Source organism: Ips typographus, linkage group LG3, assembly GCF_016097725.1.
Source record: "Ips typographus isolate SLU linkage group LG3, UJ_Ityp_2.0, whole genome shotgun sequence".
NCBI lineage: Eukaryota > Metazoa > Arthropoda > Insecta > Coleoptera > Curculionidae > Ips > Ips typographus.
Window position 1 is genome coordinate 8,980,557 of NC_138424.1, and position 21,468 is coordinate 9,002,024.

The following is a 21,468-nucleotide window of genomic DNA, read 5'->3' on the forward strand; positions in this document are numbered from 1 at the left end:
TGTATCCCTTTCGGGAATTTGAAAGTGTTGCAACGGCGTCCCCTGTCCTGGGTGAGGGATGGCTGACAACGGGGCCCTTCTTGTCTTGATTTCTTCTTTCTTCGTCAGCTGGTCATCTTGGTGGAGGTCTTGGAATATTTTTTGGGTGATCAAATGAGTTAGTGGGCTAATCATTTAATCATCCAAGAATGTTTATTTGGAACGGAGGTTAGAAGGTTGATTTCCATACCCTATAGCCTATAATGACATCATCTTGGCTGGATTGGTCCTCTGGCTGTTACCTGAAACATAAAAACAGAAAGCATTAGTAATAACTTCAAACAAAAAGTGAAGTTGAAGTCATGATCGGGTGTTGTCAAATCCGGGTGTGGTCATAATCGGGTGTTCAGTGCTGTCATCTGTCGTATTATGTCATTGCCCTGGGATAGACTTTATCTAATATTTCGTACACTGGCAACCATATTATTGAAGGGCGTAATTTTGAATTGTTGTTCTCTAATAAGAATAATCAAAAATTTATAAAAATCTATTTATTACTAAGCATTATTTTGTAGAAAAATCAAAGGCAACCACAAATAAAATATGACTGCATTTAAAATTTAAATACAATGGAAAATTTATTCCCATAACAAATGTTTCCCGTCCGGTGACGCCTCTTTGACATTGATGCGGGCAATGACCGGACTTAAGAAACTCAACTTTACATTATAAACAACTCCTCATCAACGTGCATTACTTCTTTTTTTAAATCCCTGTATAAACTACGCTACTGGTTGCCACTTGTAAAACACGCAGCATTGGTACACACAGACTGAACGCGTCGCTCAGGGTTACTCCGCGTCAATTAATTAAGGAAAACCGACTAAACCGAGGCCGGGTTCACCACGTTGCTTCTGACGTATTGGCCTAGCAACAAAACAGTTGAATAACATTCGCAGTGTTTCCGATCCTCGCCACCAGGAGCACAGAAACAGCGTGAGATATCGGGCGAATGCCTAGTGAGACGCTCGGGTGGGAAAGTGTGCTGTGATTGGCCGGCTCAGCGATTAGGGAGTGAGTTGGCCACTCCTTTGGCATGCGCTGATTGGTCGGAAAGTGGCAGATGTTTTGACGCCAAGGTGGCATTTCTGAGCGATTTTTTATTGACGAAATGGCAATGTTTAGTGCGAAATGGATGCCCGGTTATGCTTCCAGGTGAAAAGGACGTTATTAGAGTGTTTGCGGATTTTTGTTTGTTTATGCGGTTTTCTTGAAAATCGACTAAGAACGTTGTCGTGAAATTGCTTTAGAAACTGGTTTGTAAAAGTAATTATTATAAAAGTTAACAAACTGTAAGGTGTGAAATAATTGTAAAAATAAAACCTAACCTATAGTGTTAATATTTAGTTAGAAAAACTTTTTTACTGAAAAAACTATTTGCACTTATATAGTCACAATATAGCTTTCACTTACCAAAGTTTGGAAAAGAGTTTAGTATATTTAACTGGACAAAATTAGTACTATTTCTCTTTTAGTAGGTATAGTAGAGTAGGTAGGTTTTCGGAGTGACAAAAGTTTATAAATCAAGTTGTAAGTGGTGTTTATAAAGCAATATCCATTACTGATGCTTATACTATATAAAATCCAGAAAGATCTGTTACTAAACTGCCGTTTTTTAAGGTCGATTTTCAAATGTTTCTATAATAATGTGCCACAACATTTACCTGAAAAAACTACCAGTGGCAACACTGGATTTTCGTATATGACAACTTTGTATTTGATGCCTTTCTACATGGATTTTGCTGCTTAGTTCAGGCCACAATATTTTTTCAAAATTTAATTAAAAGCAAAAAAGAGGTAGGTGGACAATTTTGATCTTTGAAAATTCAAAAACAACATCAACATAATAGTGCAAATCATCCCTTCTTAAACTTTCTGTCTCTCTCTGTCTGAATACCGAAAATTTCAATTCTTAGTATTTAGCAAGTACCTACCTACCTACAGAGTGGTCCAGTTTCCATGGCGGAAACTTCAGAGAGTGATAGAGAATCGAAAAATAATATGAATTTGCATTATAAACTATATTCGAGAAAAGCTTCGTTCAAGAAATACAGGGGGTTAAAGTTTTATATATTTTTTAGTTTTGCTTTATAGTTCTGCCCAATATCACTGGATATAAAAAATAAAAAATAAATAAAAAAATAAAATAAAAAATAAATTAAAATTTTTAAATAGTTTATAATGCAAACTCATATTATTTTTCGATTCTCTATCGCTCTCTGAAATTTCCGCCATGGAAACTGGACCATCCTGTATACTTAGTTGATATTTGCAAACGTCAAATTTCACTGAGTATAGGTACCCCCTATAAAAACGTCAAAAAATCTGTTTTTTTTTTAAATTGTTTAAGATCAACCGGTGAGTTGTACGGAAATATGTTATATTTAATAAAAAAAGCGTCTCTTTAAGGGGCAAACAGTAAAATTTCAGACTGAAAATGTCCGTAAAAAGGTAATCAAATTGGACGCCCTCTCTATCGGCCAAACGGGGCATTATGGTGCGCGCTCAACGTCACGTGATAGCTCCATGTATTACCTACCTACGATCATATAATATGTGTACGGAATATTTCAAATAATCAATTCATTTTTGGAAAAATGCACCGACATTTTCTTCAAATGAAGGGTTTTCTTGGCCTACTTTATACTGACCGCCGCCATATTGGATTTAGACGTGTCAAGAGGTCATTTTAACTAATTTTGGCCTGGAGAACATGAATCTGCTGTACATGCCGCCATTTTGTCATTGACTTTAAAATTAGGACATTTTGACGGTATTCAAAGCCATCTAGGTTATGTCATTTATAAAGCAAATCATAAGTTGTTGTCATACATCACTGAATTCAGAATAAAATGCTGTATTTGGTCGTGTAAAAATTCAATATGGCGTCCATCATAACAAAAAAAAATTGATGATGACTGCCGATAGACGAAACGTCGGGCGGCAAATATCAAACGATAATAGTAAAGCTGATAAAAAGTGGCAATGAAAATGTTTTTTCGGTTTTGGGATATCTCTGCAAATAAGGTTAGAAATAAATAAAAACAAAAATCAAAATTTCAGTTTTTCTCGGATATTTTCGGAAGTACTTCGAAAATCGTAATTTTTGTTTCAGTTTTAAATTGCGCAACGTTGCCCCAATTTAAACTTTTTCGTATCTCTTATAGTTTCCGAGATCCCAATGATGAGGGTCGAATTTGAATTACGCTGTATACCTGGCTTTTGGAATGCTCAACTCATTTTATTTTAAACTTTTTAACAGTCGGATTGAAATACCCAAATAACCAAGTTGACATTTACTTCTGGTTTCTGGTTACACCAGAAAAGATTTAAATTAAAAAAAGTAAATTATTCATTTAAATTAAATTAAACCAAAGCATCAAATTTATCTTAATTCCGAAGGCATCTTTGGAGTTAGTTCAAAGATTTAGGACAACTGCCAGTTTGCAGCTGTGCTCAAGCAAACTGCTCTTCATGAAACTGATATAGGAAAATCAAATAAAATTTGCTGTGGGCTATGTTACTTGTAAGAATGTATATGTAAATGTCAAAATAAACGCGGTTACAAAAACATGCATTTTTGCTCAAGTTTAGGAAAAAAATGGAGTACCTATAACTTCATTTACTGTGGTGTTGTGACTTATGAAAGTCCAGCAATTCACTGACAGTGTTCATGAAAAGTACTTGTTTGTCATCAGCTGTGGTCTGTGGTGTGTTTGTCAGTTTCCAATTATGAAAACTGACAGAAAATCTGATCAACACCGAAATACAAGTATCATAAACACAAACTTCACACCAGATTCCTCTTCAATATCAAGCTGATGCTCTTACTTTTGTTTGATTTTTCAGTTTTATGTTAACTCTAATAACTAATGGCTCGCTACCTAATGGCGTTTTTCTATGTAACTCTTCTACAACAACAAAATTTAACTTATTCTGTCTGAAATGTTTGGTTGCAAGTGTTTAATGTACGAGACTAACATTATCGTGATCAATAGTAGGTATGTTGCCTTTTGGTCAGTTTCTCTTTTCCATTTCTGTTGACAACTGAATGAATTTATTCTCATTCAGTTGAAAAACGCATATCAATGTGTAGTAGTATTGTGATCACGTACTCAATACTCATTACAGTTTACCCACACGGGAGTCTTATTCAAGTTTAGAAATTTGTTGTTATCCTTCGGCCGTTTTCTGATCATCAAACCTGATTGGAATAAAATAATCGTCAGCGTCAAATACGTCTGTGACCTGCTTTGCAAAGATGTAATCTATTACACTATCGTGTTATCAGACTGATCATCTGTAGTTACCAAAGAAAACAATGGTGAAAACCCAAAAATAAAACGAAAGTCACTTAGAAGCGCTCTGTTCACGGCTTGGCAAGTAGGCCGTAATAAATAAATAGCAAACAGAGCGCGCATCGTAATGATTCTGTTCTGACTCTCGTTTTAGATATCGTATACTGTAAACGGGGCCTTACGGCTTCGGTAACCGTCGTGTAGAATCGAACTTTACGCAATGCGGCCAGAGGATCTCCTCGCTTTAAATGTGAGGATTTCCATTCCGGAATTGGCATGATGGCTTTATTTAAAACCGTAGAGGAATATAAAATGACTGAAATCGATGTCGCGAATAGGAATTTTAAATAACCCGCTAACATAGTGTGTTGATGTAAATGCGGCTTAACTATAAGTAAGCGTTTAATTAGAGCGGTTTTGGTTGCTGGCGTTTCCGTTCTAATTAGCGCTTAATAAGCTCCGATCAAATTCCTCCATGCTCTAAGGTGCAATAGCACCGGACGTTGCAGCCGCCGATTCCGACTGTCATCATCAGTAATTAGCTGAAGAATGCCTCTGATAGCAAAAAATTGACCAAGGATAAACTGCTAATAACAGAAAATGCAACACCAATTAAAAAGTCAATATTAAACTGATACAATCCAGTAAAGAAAATTAAAAATGTCGTGTTATTTGTTGATCAACATTTATAAGTGTTATTGGTACTTACACTATCAAAAAAAGAAAATATACAAAAAGCCAAAGAAAAAAAGAATGACCTGACAGAAATGTAATTAAGACTTTTACCTGTTCATTACATTGTTACGTCATAGGACTTTTGTCTGATTGTTCGTATAGGTAATAGCAACGACACAACTTCAATCAGGCCTCATCAGGGAGAAGACTTCTCAGTAACGCCTTTGATATACAGGTGTGGTAAATCCAAAAGCGACCATAGGAAAACCGTGTAACTGACAGAGAAACGTAGATAATTGCATGCGTGGGAGAAAGACAGAAAACGAAAAAAATACCAAGTAGGCCATATTTTCAGTACGCTTGTTGATTACTGTCTAGTTTATTTATTGACTTGATCTTGTGTTTCATAAACTCTAAAACTTGTCTCTTTTTATGCGCTTAAGGACCTATAAATTTCGTATTTTATTACCTTTTTTTCCGCGACAATACGGCACACTGTCTATCATAAGGGACACCTAGAACTGCGTGCGCAATAGCGACAGTACCATTCAAAGTGTCGACCTAGCAGCATCAAGCTAAAAAGCGTACTCAACTTGTCACGTCTTTTTTTGACTTTTTTTTCGTATTACCGCGACTCGCGAGTGTTACTCACTCCAGTCCATCCAAGCCGACGAATCCACATTTCTTAACGAGAGCGCTCTCCTTCAAGCCAGGAAGTTTTAGACAGGTGAGTCCCGTTCAGAAAGATGGTGCGCCGTTTTCAAATTTTAATTATCTTATTTTTCGATAAAACCTAAAGCCAGCAAATTTTACTGGTCTACAACGACAACGCTGTTGCCAAAATCCAATACCGTCGACAAAATTAATTTTGTTCTTGGATTATTCGATAGAAAACATTATAAATCTAGATCTCCATTTTAAATAGGAGGCCATGAAGACACAAAATTTGACATTTGATTAAAAGCTATTTCGTAGAATCAGCCGCCGGAGGGAGCCACTTTATTTTTTTCTAAAAATCACATGACCTCATGATTACAAAATTATACGCAGGCCACGTGATTTTTAGATCATATCGCGTTTAGATCCGAAAGAAAACGACTAATTACTAGTTGTCATTGTTGTTGTCACTATGACATCTATTTTGAATTTAAAATTTGAATATCGTTCACTAAAGTACTAAAAATTATAGTAAAGTTGCATATTTGTGTTGTTAGTGAGTTTTGTGAGGTGATATAAGAGTGTCAGATTATGAACCAAGAGCAACGTCTAGCAGGTTTAAGTTTCTTAATCCCGAAAGAAACCCCGACTTATTTAAAGGTTATGAAAACCTTGTTGGAAATGATCTAGTTTTTAAACTCTCTCCATGAAAATATTTATCAAGTGAGTATTGTTGAATTACTTTTTTGTTGATAAATAACTTATTAGCTGGGTATACAGTATAAAATAGCATCACAAATAGCATGTTGTGGTGTTATCTATAGTATAGTATTGTATTTGCATTGGTAAAAGCAGGTTCACCCTTATAGTCCGACTTACTAATTATTTACTATAGTACACACCTTTTTATCAAAACCTGATATTAGCAAATAGAAAAACAATAAAACATTTTACAACTTTTGTAGAGTTTCGGTTGTTTAATGTGAAAGCACACCAAATATAACCAGCTTATTAGATATAAGATAAATTATCGAAATAGCTATATCCAATCTGTCAAAACGAGACTTCAAACAGTTCTATTGACATGTAAATCTACATAGATGTATAATGTTTTCTATGAGTTTAACTACATCTTAGCATCTCTCAATGTGGATGTGATGTGAGCTCTCTACACGTTAGGTTTGGCATTATTATGGCGTAAAAAGGGTCAATTCTGTTGGTTGTTTTGCCAAAATCTTACAATATTGAGGTATAATACTGGCTTATTATTATAATTATCACTGTTACTGCTCTGTTATTGTTTTTTTAACTAAACAAGTATGATAGATTGTAATCTTATTTGACAGTTGAAGTATGCCACAATAGGGAGGGGTTGCAATGCAATAGCAGTTCGTGAGTTCGATCAGTAAACGAAAAACAATTATTATTATTCTTAAGTTTTAAAACAAATTACACAGAAGCCGAACTAAATATGTTATAAAAGTAAATGGAAATGTTTAGGAATGTTCTAATAACAAAGTTATCTAAATAATTATAATTTAGTCAGTTCGAAATCGAAAATCGTCAGTCGAAAATACTTTCGAATGAAAGAAGTGAATCCAAAAAATGCGCCGTTTAAAAAAAATTAAAAGTCCACAATGGGGTTCGTCTATCAGAAAAAAAAAATTTTGTTGTAGATAATTATAATTAATAGTATTTACTGGGAAAATATGTTTTTTCTTTTTTGCTTTCGATGTATTTAACTGCAAATAAAAGTTAGTAAAAACCACACATTTGATACACTATACATATACGAAAAAGTCCTATGTAACCTTTTCGAATATGAATTTTTACTAAATGTCAAAGTTTCAACTTTCAACCAACTGTCATTCACTGAATCACATTCTAATGTCGTTTCAGGTCGCAGGTTGCCATATTCAGTTTAAAATACAGAATGTTTGCTACTTACTTTTTACTCCATACTCCAACAGAACATACTCAAATTAACAAAAATTAGTTGATTGAAGCCTTTTATAAAAATACTAGTGATTTGATATTGAAAAGCAAGATTTAATAGCACATTGTAAAGCATAAACTGTATTAAGTTTAATTTTGAACTTTAAATTCCACTATGGTAGATCATTTGTCTAATAATCAGTAAAATATATAGTTTCATACAAAACTATAGAAGCAATCATTGACAGTTTTTTTAAGATATTTTTTACAACTACAACATGCTCTGACAGATATTTGTCAAATTTAGCACTGGTTTCAAATGTTTGCTGTGGTATGGATTACGATTTTATGAGCTCTTTAAGGTAAAACTCTAAATAAGCCACAGAAAAGTATATAATTACATGAATTTATTATAAATTTAATGTTTTTTTATTAAAAACCATAATACACCGCTGGATCCATTTAAAAAAATGAACTTTTGGCAGTTTTCCTATCTGTCTGACTAAAAGGTAAATATTGACCACCTTATAGTTTTTCCAGTTTCTGTACTTTTCAACCATGTAGTATTATCTAACTGAGGACAAAAGGTTACATTAGCAAACCTTTTAGGCCTTAAAAATTTAATTATTGTTTAATTATTGTGTGAAATACTCGTTTAGCGTTTTGCTAAAAACTACTATTTCTTGAAATATCTATGAAACGGTGCAAGATAGGCATAGGAAAGTACCTACATATTAAGAATAGTTACTATAGGCCGGTTACTATAGGAGGAATTCAAAAATATGATTATAGAATATATATTTCATTTCATTCTTTTGAAATGATCTGGCAACACCTTAAAGCCCCAAATACTTTAGACAGATAATTTGGATCCAGCCATCTACACTTATCAATCTACACTCTAAACTTGAACAAAAATCATTGAGCCGTTCTCTTAGACACTTCTATTATACCATCACCGTGAATGATCCTGTATATTACACATTAATAAGGTATAAGATATGGCTGTTTGTTTAAATAAATACAGTTATACAGTCTACAGGTTTTTTCTACTGGCGTGTGCAAAGTATCTATTTTGCTCTTGTCTAAAATCTTGTCCGCACTAGTCTGGTGCCCGAACTCCGCTTCTTCTTCCGCTCTTTAAAGTAAAATTTCTACTTTTAAGATTCCTATAGAAAGTAAAACTTTTTTTCCCTCATTTGAAGACTGAAAATATCACTTTTACTCCATAGGGAGTAAAAGTGCCACTAGTAAATCTGTGTTCTCTGACACTTTCTTGACAAATTGTACACTGCATTTTGCAAGTGTTCCCTAATATACCTGCAATCTAATAATTAAATAATACTTGTAATTGTAATTATATCGCAGCCAAAAATGGAAATTGACATGCCAATTTTCTAAAACAAACTTTGAACCTGAAATTGACTTTCCAAACTTTGCCGTTCACTGTGTACAGACAGCTCTTCTAAAGTAGTGTCGATATGCTCTTTTCGTATTTATTTTTTACATTTTCTATACTGACGTTAAAAAATGTTGATGTAAGGAAATAGCTTTGATAGATTTTGAATAGAGTGAATACTTTCTCGAAACGTTTTTTATGATATCTAATAGTAATAGCAATCCTTCTAATTTCCTCCATGTCTGATGTTGTCCACCCCATTTCAGTTTAGAAACTGTTCCATAAATTAGCAGTATTGACACTCAGATTAACTAAAATAAAATTAGTTATTTGTAATAAAAAAAAACCGCCACAGTTCGTTTATAGGATACAAAATCAAAATAAATAATTTGTAGTCTCCTTAATTTTCTGACCCATGTAAGACATGCATGTGGTAGAAAAAACTTTGCTAACCCGTTAGAAATTATTGCTGACCGTCATGCAGAATGACAGTTGAGTCTATTCTACACATTGTGTAGAAATATCAAAATCGGACAGAAAATAACGTATTTACGATCCGGACAACTTGAATAGGATTTCTAATGGGTCAGCAAGACTGTAATTAGACCATTCTTTGTCTGATTTTGTTGAAATTTCTGTACAGCATGTAGAATAGTCCAAACTACCCGTCTGCATGCCGGTCAGCAAGAATTTCTAATGGGTCAGCAAATTAGGAACTCAAGCCGGTAATCGGCCTACAACTTATTTTTTGGTAGCTTTTAACTGAGTATTTTAATAAGAAGTTACATTGCGATTCAGTTTAGTTAATTATGTTAACAATACATTTCAACAATGGCTGCTTTTAATGATCCTCTAAAAACATCACAAAAAATTTTTAATGCTCTTCTTCTCGTTCCTTATCCTTATCCCGTTTGGACGTTGGCTATTAATATGGCGATTCGAACTTTATTAGCAGCTTGTCTAAACAATTGGATATAAATGGCTGCCAAAACAGCCAAAAAATACTTTCTTCTTCTACCCGGACCCCTTCTACCGTTCACTTTATCCTGAAGGATAAGCTGCTGAAGGAGATATTTGTCGTGTCACATGAATGATGAATGTGAACATGAATAGCAGGAATGACTTCTTCTCTGGACTTTTTCGTTTGTGACGTGAACCTTCCAGGATATTCGGAAAACACGCCGACGCGTTGAAAAACACACATTTCAATGCTCTACGTTTCGAATATTCGAAAAACCATCACCAGAAACATCTAAACCAGATCTGCCATCATAATAATTATTCCATGGCGTCACGGTCGTCCGCTTTAAAATAGCTCGCCACGTTTCGCTTACGTCGATTCGAAAAAGCCACGGCAAGCAACTTACTGCTCCGTTATAGATTTTTGCTTTTGGTGCTGTGTGCATGGGGCTTGCCCTCCTTGCTCCGCGCCGCACCGCGGCCCCCATCGAAACCAGTTTCGGCGTCACGCTATCGCTGGTTTGCTTTGCTGACGCGGTCACATAGCCAACTAGGATCGAGATATTCGGTGTAAACGCGATAAAATTATGATGTAATTTTGCTTTATTTATATGCGGTCGCTTTAGCTGCTATTGCAGTTGATCGATTGGATTTTTCGATGCTCGATTGTTTGTCGTTGGATTGCGTAAGTCGGGCTAAGTCTAGCGCAAATAGTCAACATTCGATCGGGGATTTCGTGATTTCCTATTATCAATTATTGTCAACTGGTTTTAGTGACGATAATTGATAACAATGACAAAGGGTAAACACCTGTAACGAATGAAAAGTTATTTGTTTCAAAATAAATACCTACTTTTTCAGTTTCTCTGCGTAAATTAAGTAAGCTTATATAGACGCTAGTTTACATTAACTAAAGCTGGTGAAATAAAGCTAGTTTTAGCATTAGAAACAGAAATTTTGACCCACCGTATATCAGCTTTAGTTCTATCATAAACAGCAGTGCGTATTCTTGAAACGAGGGAAGGGAATTATTTTTTAATTAGAAAGACCTGTAGAATGTGACAGGAACCCGCTATTGCCAGCTTCTTCTGTCACATTCTATCAACACTTCTCTTGAGAATTTCGTTCGCTGCTTTCAAGAATTAGGCCCCAGAGGAGTCAAGATGTGTGTAGGTAAAAGAAAAAAATCGAAATCCGGTTAAGCCGGAGGCCATTTTCCTTTCATCTAGAGAGAGCATCTATCCAAAAATTTCGGATCTAAGCACTATAGCGGTTGAAATGAAAATAATAAGGGGGAGGACCTCCGTATTTCGACCAAATGGAATTCTTTACTATTTTGGATCGAAATCGTTTTGATACTTCCATAAACTCTTTCAAGAGAGACTAGTAGAGCAAAACGATTTACGTTCCTTTTCTAGAGAAAAAGCCAACCACCTAAGGCTAACTTATAAACGACGTGAACTCCATTTTCTTTTGAGAACTATAATAAATAATTAATAAAATAATTAAGAATTATAATTATTATTACGAAGTAGAAATGCGTAATTTTTATAACTTGGAAAGAAAAGGATAGTGATTTATCGCTAATAGTACCTATACGTTAAAAAAAATTGTCCAATGGGAATTCCCGAAATAAATACTAGAACTTGTTACGTTCCAAGTTTCGAATTCTTAATGTCACATGACCCAAAACTGACTCTTTAGGTATTGCGGACTGAAATAGTCTTTAACAAGATCACGTGACACTAACGCCAAAAATGTTGAAATTTAATTCTTAAAACTTGGCAAACCCCCAATAAAACTAAGTCACATGATGAAATCAGTCACCACGAAAAACGTGGTTTGTAAATACAAATTTTATTTCTGATCACAAAAAAATAGGTGGTAAGGTCACATGATCATATTGACAACTATAACAAACTTAAAGTTATATAATATGTAACTAACAAACACTGGCAATCAATGGTCAAGCTTTAAATTGGATTTTTAAGATCACGTGATCATCTTTGGAAGTGCAGCACATCTGGAGTACCTTTTAAACTTCCAAACTGATCAAGCAACAGTGCTTTTAGCCGAAAGTTAGTTTGTGACAATTTTGATAATTTTTAGCGGACTACCAAATTTTCAACGTCTAAACGACATTTTAAAAGTCACGTGACTGATTTTGACAGATCAACTAGCCTTTACAAGGTTGCAAGCTCAGAATAGCATTCTCAATGTCACGTAACGTAACGTAGTTAAAAAATTTCAGCTTTTGCTACTGTCTAAATTTGATTTAGCAAATTTTTACAGTTCAAACTGTATTTTGAAGGTCACGTGACTGTTTTTTTTACAGATGTCAATTAACTTTTACAGTGTTGCAAGGTCAAAAATTGAATTATTAAAGTCACGTAACATGTCTCTTACAATTTCAACTTTTGCAACTGTCTCAATTTAGTTTATCAAATTCTCAACGATTAAATTACATTTCAAAAGTCGTGTGACTGATTTTGGCAGATGTCAAAAATTGTAAATAAGACCTAATTTAGCTTACTATTAATGTAACTTAAAATAGCAAATCCGGTAAAGTTGTTAATTCGTTTCACTCCAATGTGAACCTTAACTGTATTTTACTTAGTTAGTAATACAATTTTGTCAAAAAATGCTATTTTAATACAATTTGATTAATCTCTCTGTTATCCTAATCGAATGTTTTATGAGTTGCTAAGATCACGTGATCATTTTGACCACTTATTTTAACCTTTTTGTGAATGAATTTCCACAATGACGCATTTAGTATACTTTTTGTTGTAAGTAAATTAGTCGGTAATTTCTGGGTAAATCACGTGACTGAAAACTGATTCAAAATTAAGAATATTATTTTGCACTTCGTTTTGCGTCGAGATCGAAATCAACTTTATTTCGATATCGAAAAGATGCCATCGACATGTCAAGAATGCAGCTACAGTTCTTCGAAAATACATATAACCGAAAAGCACCTCATTAAAAGACCGATTGTCAGCAAATTATAAATTAAATAACAATCAATATCACAGAATTAGCCCAAAACATTATCTTTTTTCCAACCTTCTGTACGTCATTTTCAAAATTGATTGATTTGTTAGAACTCGCTGAATATATAGATTTGAAGAGCAACTAACATTACAATTTTACTCGGAACAACTTTTAATGGTGATTAGGTTTTTAAATATCGCTTAGGTTTTCCAACAGAATAACATTTACAACTTTATTGTTATTTAGACAATATTTTGTTTTTCTGCAAAGCATTTTCCTATAAAATAATTCTGATATTTGATCTCCAGGACGATAATCATTCTTCTATGCTATAGTCTTCTAAGGTAAATTCATCCATATTTTTATAAACAAAAATTTCTTAAAAACGAACAAACATTATTTGTCTGTGATGATCAAAGTACCCGGATTAGATACTCATATTCATGGTAGACACGTAATTTCTTCAAATTCATCAATCCTCTGACAACAACTTTGTTATAGGACTTTGCATAAACAATTCGTTATACATAAAAAAGTTTTTGACGTGATGCATAACTTATGCTTTCTAGTATCAAAGAAAATAGATTTGTGCGATTCCGTTTTGTATCGAATAATGATAGCAATTTGACGCAAAATGTTATCGAATAGGTTTTATGATTATTTATTCGGGTAGTTTTGGATTTTTTGGCCAGCAAAACAAACGTTTCTTATTTTCACTAAAAAAATAGTAAAGTGCACCAAACAGAAACACCATAGAGAAACAATAACTGACTTCTCTAGAAGAAACTCTAAAAGTGATGTTACAAATTACATTTTAAGCATCACACCAAACCACCAATTTCTCCTAGACAATTTGTTACGTTTTTGACTGGTTCACTAGTAATCAAATTCTGCATTTACAACGGTCGTATCGAAAAATGGAATACTTATTTTTTACGATTCACGGATTGAAAATCGAATAACCAATTTCAGTGTATTTTCAATAATTACAATTATTGTCTCAGAAATGTACTTAATTTGAAAAGTATTTCGAATTTTTTGCGCTCTGTAGAGAGAAAACTATATCAACATTTTATTCAAAAAAACTCACCCTGTATGGTAACAAGTTAATCCAAAGCTATGAATGAGATTATGCCTTTTTGTGCTTTGTTGAAATATAAGATTAAGCTAATAAGTTTCTAATTATCATACTTAGTTCAAAAATTCATATACAGGGTGGTCCATCAACCGACCTTAGAAAAATAATTAATAAATAAAATCGTGGATGTTAAAAGTTTGGATTCAGCCTTCAGTTATTAGCAATTTTTTGACTATTGTTATATCTCAATTCAGGAATCGTCCAAGATATTTTACTTTATATTTTTTCTTTTCTTGAGTCAAATTATCTTATCTCCTTCTTATCTTTGACAATTAAAAGGCTGCGGAATTAAAAAAATATAACATTTCTGATTTTTTTGTTACTGACCACAATTTGTAGTCCCAAGTAGCATAATGTAAAAATTTGTAAAGTCATATTTGTTATTACATACCTACTGCTGCATTTTTGTTTCCTATATGTTAAAATGCAACATTATTTTGTAGACACTTAGTTACGTAGAAAATTTGTCTCTTTCTTGTGTTTTCTTCTCTTTCTTTCTCGAAGAAAATTATTTGACATAACCTAATGACAATAATCTACTACTTGTATTAGGTTTAATAATGCTAAACTTGCTTTCTACAGTGTGACCCATTTAGAATTTTAGGTTATTAACCGATTTCAATGATTTTTTTTTTGAAATAATTAGGAATGAAATGTCTATTACGGGAGAAAATTTTAAATATTTATTTCAGTTTTCAGGTCATATTACGATACTTTTTCTTGATAGAAAATGCAGAATTTTTATTAGCGATTTTTTTATTGAAAAAATTACTACGCCACTGGATCTATAGTGTTTTCAAATAGCTGTGACCAAATGTGAAAATTTTGATTATTTTTTTTGATTTTTTTTTTTTTTAGAAATTAATCAATTAATAATTAATAATAAACAAGTAAATAGTAACACCATTTCTATGGCAACAGTTGATGCAGGGTGTTCTTTTATGACCGTTAGCTTAGAGGATTTTTGAATTTTAATTTGTCATAACTTTGTTATTAATGAATGGATTTTCATGAAATTTTGGTCACAGCTATTTGAAAGCACTATAGATCCAGTGGCGTAGTAATTTTTTCAATAAAAAAATCGCTAATAAAAATTCTCTATTTTCTATCAAGAAAAAGTATCGTAATATGACCTGAAAACTGAAATAAATATTTAAAATTTTCTCCCGTAATAGACATTTCATTCCTAATTATTAAAAAAAAAAATCATTGAAATCGGTTAATAACCTAAAATTTTATAGGGGTGTTTCCATTCTAAATGGGTCACACTGTATAAAAAAAAAATTGAAATATAAATACCAGCTATTGTAGACGTGTGGTTATAATACTATAAAGCTGCAACCTGGAATGTTATATTAGAATAATCTTTATTTACGAGGCATATATTTAAATTTGCCTTATCTTAAAAAGTATTTTTCTCGTTTTTTTTTGCTAACTTGATGGTAAAATCCGACGAGGATAAAGGATGATGAAAGCAAACAAACATGTTTCATTGATATTGTTTTTAATATTACACATAATCTACACAAAAAAATTACACATTATCAAAGTACAATGAATTTACAATATTGTTATTATTGGTCAGCCTGTACATTCGGTTATTTGTCCGTTCCACTAATATGATATACGGGATGTCTTAGCTTTGTAGTCACTAAAGAGGATTATTCTATTCAGACAACTATTCAGTCTATCATTAGTCTTATAAATAAAATCAGCAGGTAGTTTAAAAGTATACTAAGCACATTTTGTTTTAGATACACTTTGATTACAATTTTGTTTACTTCAGAAGTTAAGCCGGATTACATTAAAAAATTGCACTTATGAAGCCAACTTCTGAATATCCGACAATTAGTCCTTTGGTGAGACATCCTGTATACATATTATTATAAAAAGATGACACTATATAAACAATAAGACCTCAAGAAAAAAATTTATCGCTCAGGTACCAGCAACAAAAATGCATTTGACAATATACCATCAATAATTACCATTCTCTCACATCTAGCACTCATTTAAAATGTACCATAATAATAAACAAGCCTATTTACATATATTAAAATATAATTTAAATCCGTACCAGCAATTATCATATAATCACGTTGTAAAGCTAAAACTAACAATGAGGTATCGTTCTTAAAAAACAAAACTATAATCAAAAAGATAAAATATAACAAACATATACAACAGAGTTAAAACAAATTAAAAGTAAAACTTTAACAGTATAAAAATCGAGTGGCGATCAAGTTCAATAACAGAGTGTGCACTAAATTACTTAAAGTCTTGCGAAATCAGGAACTAAATACACTTAAAACCACAATATTATACAATAAAATATACATAATCTAATTCTACTCCATACAATGTGTGATTTATGTAGTCCAGTATGTACAATTTCTACGTGTAAGAATTATATACTATTTATCACAATTCAGTATCTGTCCTTTTTCTTTCCACAGCAATGGCAGTGACGCCATAATTGCATGCAAACTTGTATTTTAAAAATGGTTTGGTTATCAGAAAACACTTTTGTAAATTACAATATATTTCTAGTAATGCTGTCACTACCATTTACTTTGCAGCGGATATTACGAGTACATATGGGACGATGAAGCTTAAACTTGAACTCTTTTGAAAAGTTTCTTATTTTGGCCAAACTCACTACTCACTTCACCTCCGAAACTTTTTGCTCCACCACTGGAGTACTACTAGTAGAAGTGACTGCTACTGGTGAAGGTTTTGGGGAAGCAACTTTCTTCTCCGTGACGCTGTCGGCTTGGTGCACCGGACTCGGTTTGTTTTGACTTAGATTCTGATGCCTGTTCAAGATCAGACTGGGATTCGGGATATTTCTGATATTCTGGTTCTGAGAATTCGGCCTCAAGCTTCTGATCTGCGGACTTGCAGGTCGGAATTTTTGGATGTCGTTCAGCTTTGGCGGCATCCTTGGTGGTAATCCGCTTCTGATGGCGGTGGGTACAAATTTTGTAATAGAGTGAAGGCTAGGTATCTGCGGCCGCGTTTTGTTGATGTTGTTAGCGGCTAATTTGTTTAAGATTGGATGTTCTGTAGCCACTTTAGAAAGCATTTGCAAATTGGATAATTGCATAATTTTGTTTTCTGGGGTTGCTCGACCTGGTGAGTTAAGGGGCCTGGGAGTTAATTGTCTGTTTACCATCGAGTTTAGCCCGTTAATTGGTTCAGTCTTTGGAGATGCTCTTGGGGAGACTTCTGGGGATTTGCTAGCTTTGGAGAGATCTAACACTCCGTTATTGTCAGGTATTTTAGGGATGATGCTGATTCCTGGTTTAAGGTTTTTGATTCTTTCTAATGGGATGGTTCCTGGTGGAGGCCTTTTAACTGGGACTAGTTTAGGCTCTGGCTTGGACACTGGGGGGATTAACGTAATTTCCAAGCTAGGTCTTTGATCTTGATCAGTGCTGTCATCTTTCCTTTTGACACCACTATCAATTTTACTGACAGTAAACCCTGGAGGGTATTGCGGTGCTTTGCCTTTGTCTGTTGTCTTGCCTTCTAATCGAACGCTGTTCGAGGGGTGTTTAGGTTCAATCGTGCATCGTTGTTGTAAACTAGCAATTTTCCGATCGAGGCTTTTGTTGTTAGTTGTAATACTTCCTATTGGCAACACTTTGTTGTTTACTGGCGTCGGAGCTTTGTTCTGGCTGACCTTCTGTTCTTTGGGGGTGAATTTGTCGGTGTTAGTTGCAGCTGATTTAAGAAATGTCTTTTGCTCAGACGCTTTCAAAGTAGCTTCCTTCTTGGCTACTTTACTTTGGTGGTTCAATGCGTATTCTGCAGGTCTTTTGACTGCACTTCCAGTGGGACATTTTGCCACTTCTTTGCTTTTTACCGGTTTGTTGTTGTTTTCAGTTGGATTGAAGGTTTTTGCTGGAAGTTCAGTGGTTTTCTTCTTTTTAGATTCTGATGGCTCCGCTAAATAGGATTTTGGGAATTTGATTGTAGGGATGGGCTCATCGCTTCCTGAGGTTGGTTTGTGGCGCACTTGCCTCATTTGGAGTAATTTTTCTTTGTTGCTTAGTTCAGAGTTATTCTCGATTTTGTGGTGTTTGTGCTTGTGACCGTTTGTGGTGATTTTCACTTTGAGTTTCAAGTCTGACTTGTCATTGTTTGTGATTTCAGCGTGAATTTTATCACCGTGTATTTTCCGTTTTTTCTCTTTGTGGCCGTTGGAGTCGTTTTTTGAGTGTTTGCTCTTTTTCCTCTTTTTACTAGGGTATGTGAGGAAGAAGTCGTCTCGGTCTGCGCTGGTTTCTTCTTCCAGTTTTTTCTGCAACGCCCATTCTCTGTCACGTTTTTCAGCAAACCGTTTAATCTCCTCTTGGTCCGGCTCCTCGTAATCAAAAACGCAGTCTTTGATTAGCTTTTCTGTCTGGGCCTTTTTCGCTTCAGCAATTTGTAGTGCTTTGGATTTGCTTTGCAGTTGTAGATTGGCCAGCAATCTTTCCTTGTCTTGTTGTTCGCTTTCAGTTTCTTCATGAGGGCACAAAACCGGTTCTACTCTAGGGGATTTGGGTGTTGTTGGAGTTGAAGAGACAGTAACTGGGACTATTTGTAGTTGCTTTCCTCCTGTTGGAGTTGGTGTGTTGATTATCTTGATTGGTCTTATCTTCATAGGGGTGAAGATCCGATAGAAGAATCTCATGGGTTTGATCTGAAACAAATTAAACGTAGGTGAATATTTTTTGGAATTTTTAAAATTTTAAGCGGCACGCCACTGAGTGTATAGGCCGCGGGTACTATTTTTAGATTGGTTAGCGGTTTTATTGAGGCCGGGATTTATTTTTTTGATGTACTCTACGATATTCGCACATGTGTCGAGCTTAAATCCGATAAGGTGGTCGACCAAAGAAGGAAATTGTTATTGAGGTTTATGACTAGAAACTTGTTGCCTTGTTAGATGGTTTACAATCGCCGTTTAGTTGGCGCGAAGAGACTGATTAGCTTCCTGTTCTGAAAAGTGGCCGGCGTATGAACGGGTACCCGAAACAGTCCGTTGAAAAAGAGATAGTCGCAGGTTGTTGAACTAGCACTTGTTTCGCTATTGTACGTAAATATTTTGTTGTCTAGCTGGTACCATTAGGTGGTATTGTGTGAATTTGCCATCAGCAACGTCATTTTAATGCAAATTAAGAAAGAGTTTGTCCGTCATAAAGAAAGGCCTATTTTCGTTTTTATTGTGTTCAGAAAACGACCAATTACCATACAAAAGGTGTCTAGTCTAGCCCGTTCTCTGTTCGATTACACTTTTATAATTAGGTGCTCGGACATCGTTTACTGTGTTTTAATCACTGATTTATAGGAATCATGTTGGCACAGTTTATTACCCTCAGGTGTTCAATAATATCACTGCATAACCTAGAAAATGTGAAAAGTACGTTAGCTATTGTTTGATCGCACTGATAGGTACAGGGTAGTCGTTTTACCATTTCGGTTGTTTGATGAGATGCAAGGTATTATTAAATTAGGTTTTTGGAGATTTTGCTTTTGGAGATAACCGAATAATTTAATTGTCTTCTTCTAAAATAGTAACATATTTGAGATAAGACGTTTTGGTTTTTAAAAACCATCATCAACTTTTCTTATGAGATTTTTACATTTTTGAATTGTTTTTTTTCTCTGATTACGGTGAGGTTTCATGTGTTTTTACTATCGTCTTCGGTCAATTGACATTTTAACACTGGCCCACGTGATATCATTGGCATTCCTAAACATAATAATCATGTGACAAACTGTCAAACAACCTTGCGGAGCGTGCACAAGTCAAAATTCAAACAAAACTCCTGTGACAACAACAAAGTCCAACATAAACTTCAACAAAACAATATTATTTGTATGAAACTGAAATTAATTTAGTAGTAATGAGAGATGGAACATATTTATACAGCTAAATTGTTTGACGGTATCTTACCGCCAGATGTCATTGCTGTGTTTTGGTCAAATGTAGGTTTTAGAAGCATCTGGTTTTTCCAAAATGAGTCTACAAGTCATTGCCCATTTAAGACTCTGACAATTTTAGAGAGTACTTCTGTAGTATTTAAGTGTCTCTGGCACTTCTAAATGGTTTGATGGTATTAGCAAACTATGATAATTATTGGAAAACACACTTGGAAGAAATAGAAAACTTGTAATGCCTATTGACAATTTTTGGAAGAATTTCAGTAGGATTTGGAGACTTCTTGGACTTCCAAAATGATGAATAAAGGACTCTTTCCACACTGGTTGGAAAAACGTAGACCAGTTTGACGTCTAAGTCACATGACTGTTTACAACTGTCAAAATTTATTAAACAGTGTCGTGTAACTGTAAAATTTCAAATAGTCACTGTGATAAATCACGCTCTGCAAATTGTTATTCGTAACTCGGTGGAGTTAAATTTGGCAGTTGTGACACTAAATGACAGTTTAAGACGTTATATTTGACAGTTATGACACTTTACAGCGGAATTATAGTCAGATGACACTATTAAAACTCACTCGGCAGTGACATGAAACTATCAAATGCAAAACAGTTGTACTTTGTATTTACATCTCAATAGAAAGGCTAAGTGACACTTTAATACGTTGTAGAGCTGTAGAGACAACTTATATTGCAACTCCTCAAAGAAACAAATCCATTTAACTTAACATTTCATTCTTTCAGGTCACTAGTGACAGAGTTATGACAGCTGTGACGTGACATAAGCAAAGTACTCAACTGTCAAGTTTGTTTCCATGGAGCTGTAAAGACTACTCCTCTCCAAGAAACACATCCACTTGACACTTTATAACTTCCAAACTCCATTGCCTGACTTGTTGCTTTTGATGTGCAATTTTCTTCATCATTCTCTTAAATTAGTGTTATTTTCTCCAAAAATAAAGTTATGAGAATTTTTCGAAGGCGTAGAAAGGCCACAGACGTTATTTTTCTTAAATTCCGACTTCAAACTCGGAAATTAACTAAATTCCGACTTCAAACTCGGAAATTAACTAAATTCCGACTTCGAACTCGGAAATTAACTAAATTCCGACTTAGAACTCGGAAATTAACTAAATTCCGACTTCAAACTCGGAAATTAACTAAATTCCGACTTCAAACTCGGAATTTAGTTGCAATGTTGTCAAACTGACAAATTCTACTATTTTAGATCTACTAATTAAGATCAAAGAGTGTTTGCAATGTTGCCAAACTGACTAATTTTACTAATTTAGTTTGAAGAGTATATGCAATGTTATCAAACTGACAAATTCTACAATTTTGGTTTGAAGAGTGTTTCCAATCTGTCCAAACTGACAAGTTCAACTAATTTCTTTGAAGTGTGTTTGCTTGCAATGTTGCCAAATTAACAAACTCTCCTA

At 34.1% G+C, this 21,468-nt stretch overlaps 1 protein-coding gene and 1 long non-coding RNA gene across 3 annotated transcripts in view; one reads left to right on the forward strand and one right to left on the reverse strand.

The window, feature by feature from the left end:
• The first annotated feature begins 5,847 nt into the window (after positions 1 to 5,847).
• LOC145726154 (uncharacterized) overlaps positions 5,848 to 21,468 on the forward strand; it is a 67,277-nt gene continuing 51,656 nt past the window's right edge. Inside the window, exon 1 of the long non-coding RNA XR_014177507.1 lies at positions 5,848 to 6,392. This is a non-coding gene — a long non-coding RNA (uncharacterized LOC145726154). The remainder of the gene's footprint in view (positions 6,393 to 21,468) is intronic.
• The window catches only part of LOC145726153 (uncharacterized), a 32,967-nt gene continuing 27,081 nt past the window's right edge, over positions 15,583 to 21,468 (reverse strand). For both annotated transcript variants that reach the window (XM_081975119.1, XM_081975118.1), the window contains one exon: positions 15,583 to 18,785. In XM_081975119.1, coding sequence (XP_081831245.1) covers positions 16,758 to 18,785 — 2,028 coding nt within the window. In that variant the 3' untranslated portion in view covers positions 15,583 to 16,757. The remainder of the gene's footprint in view (positions 18,786 to 21,468) is intronic.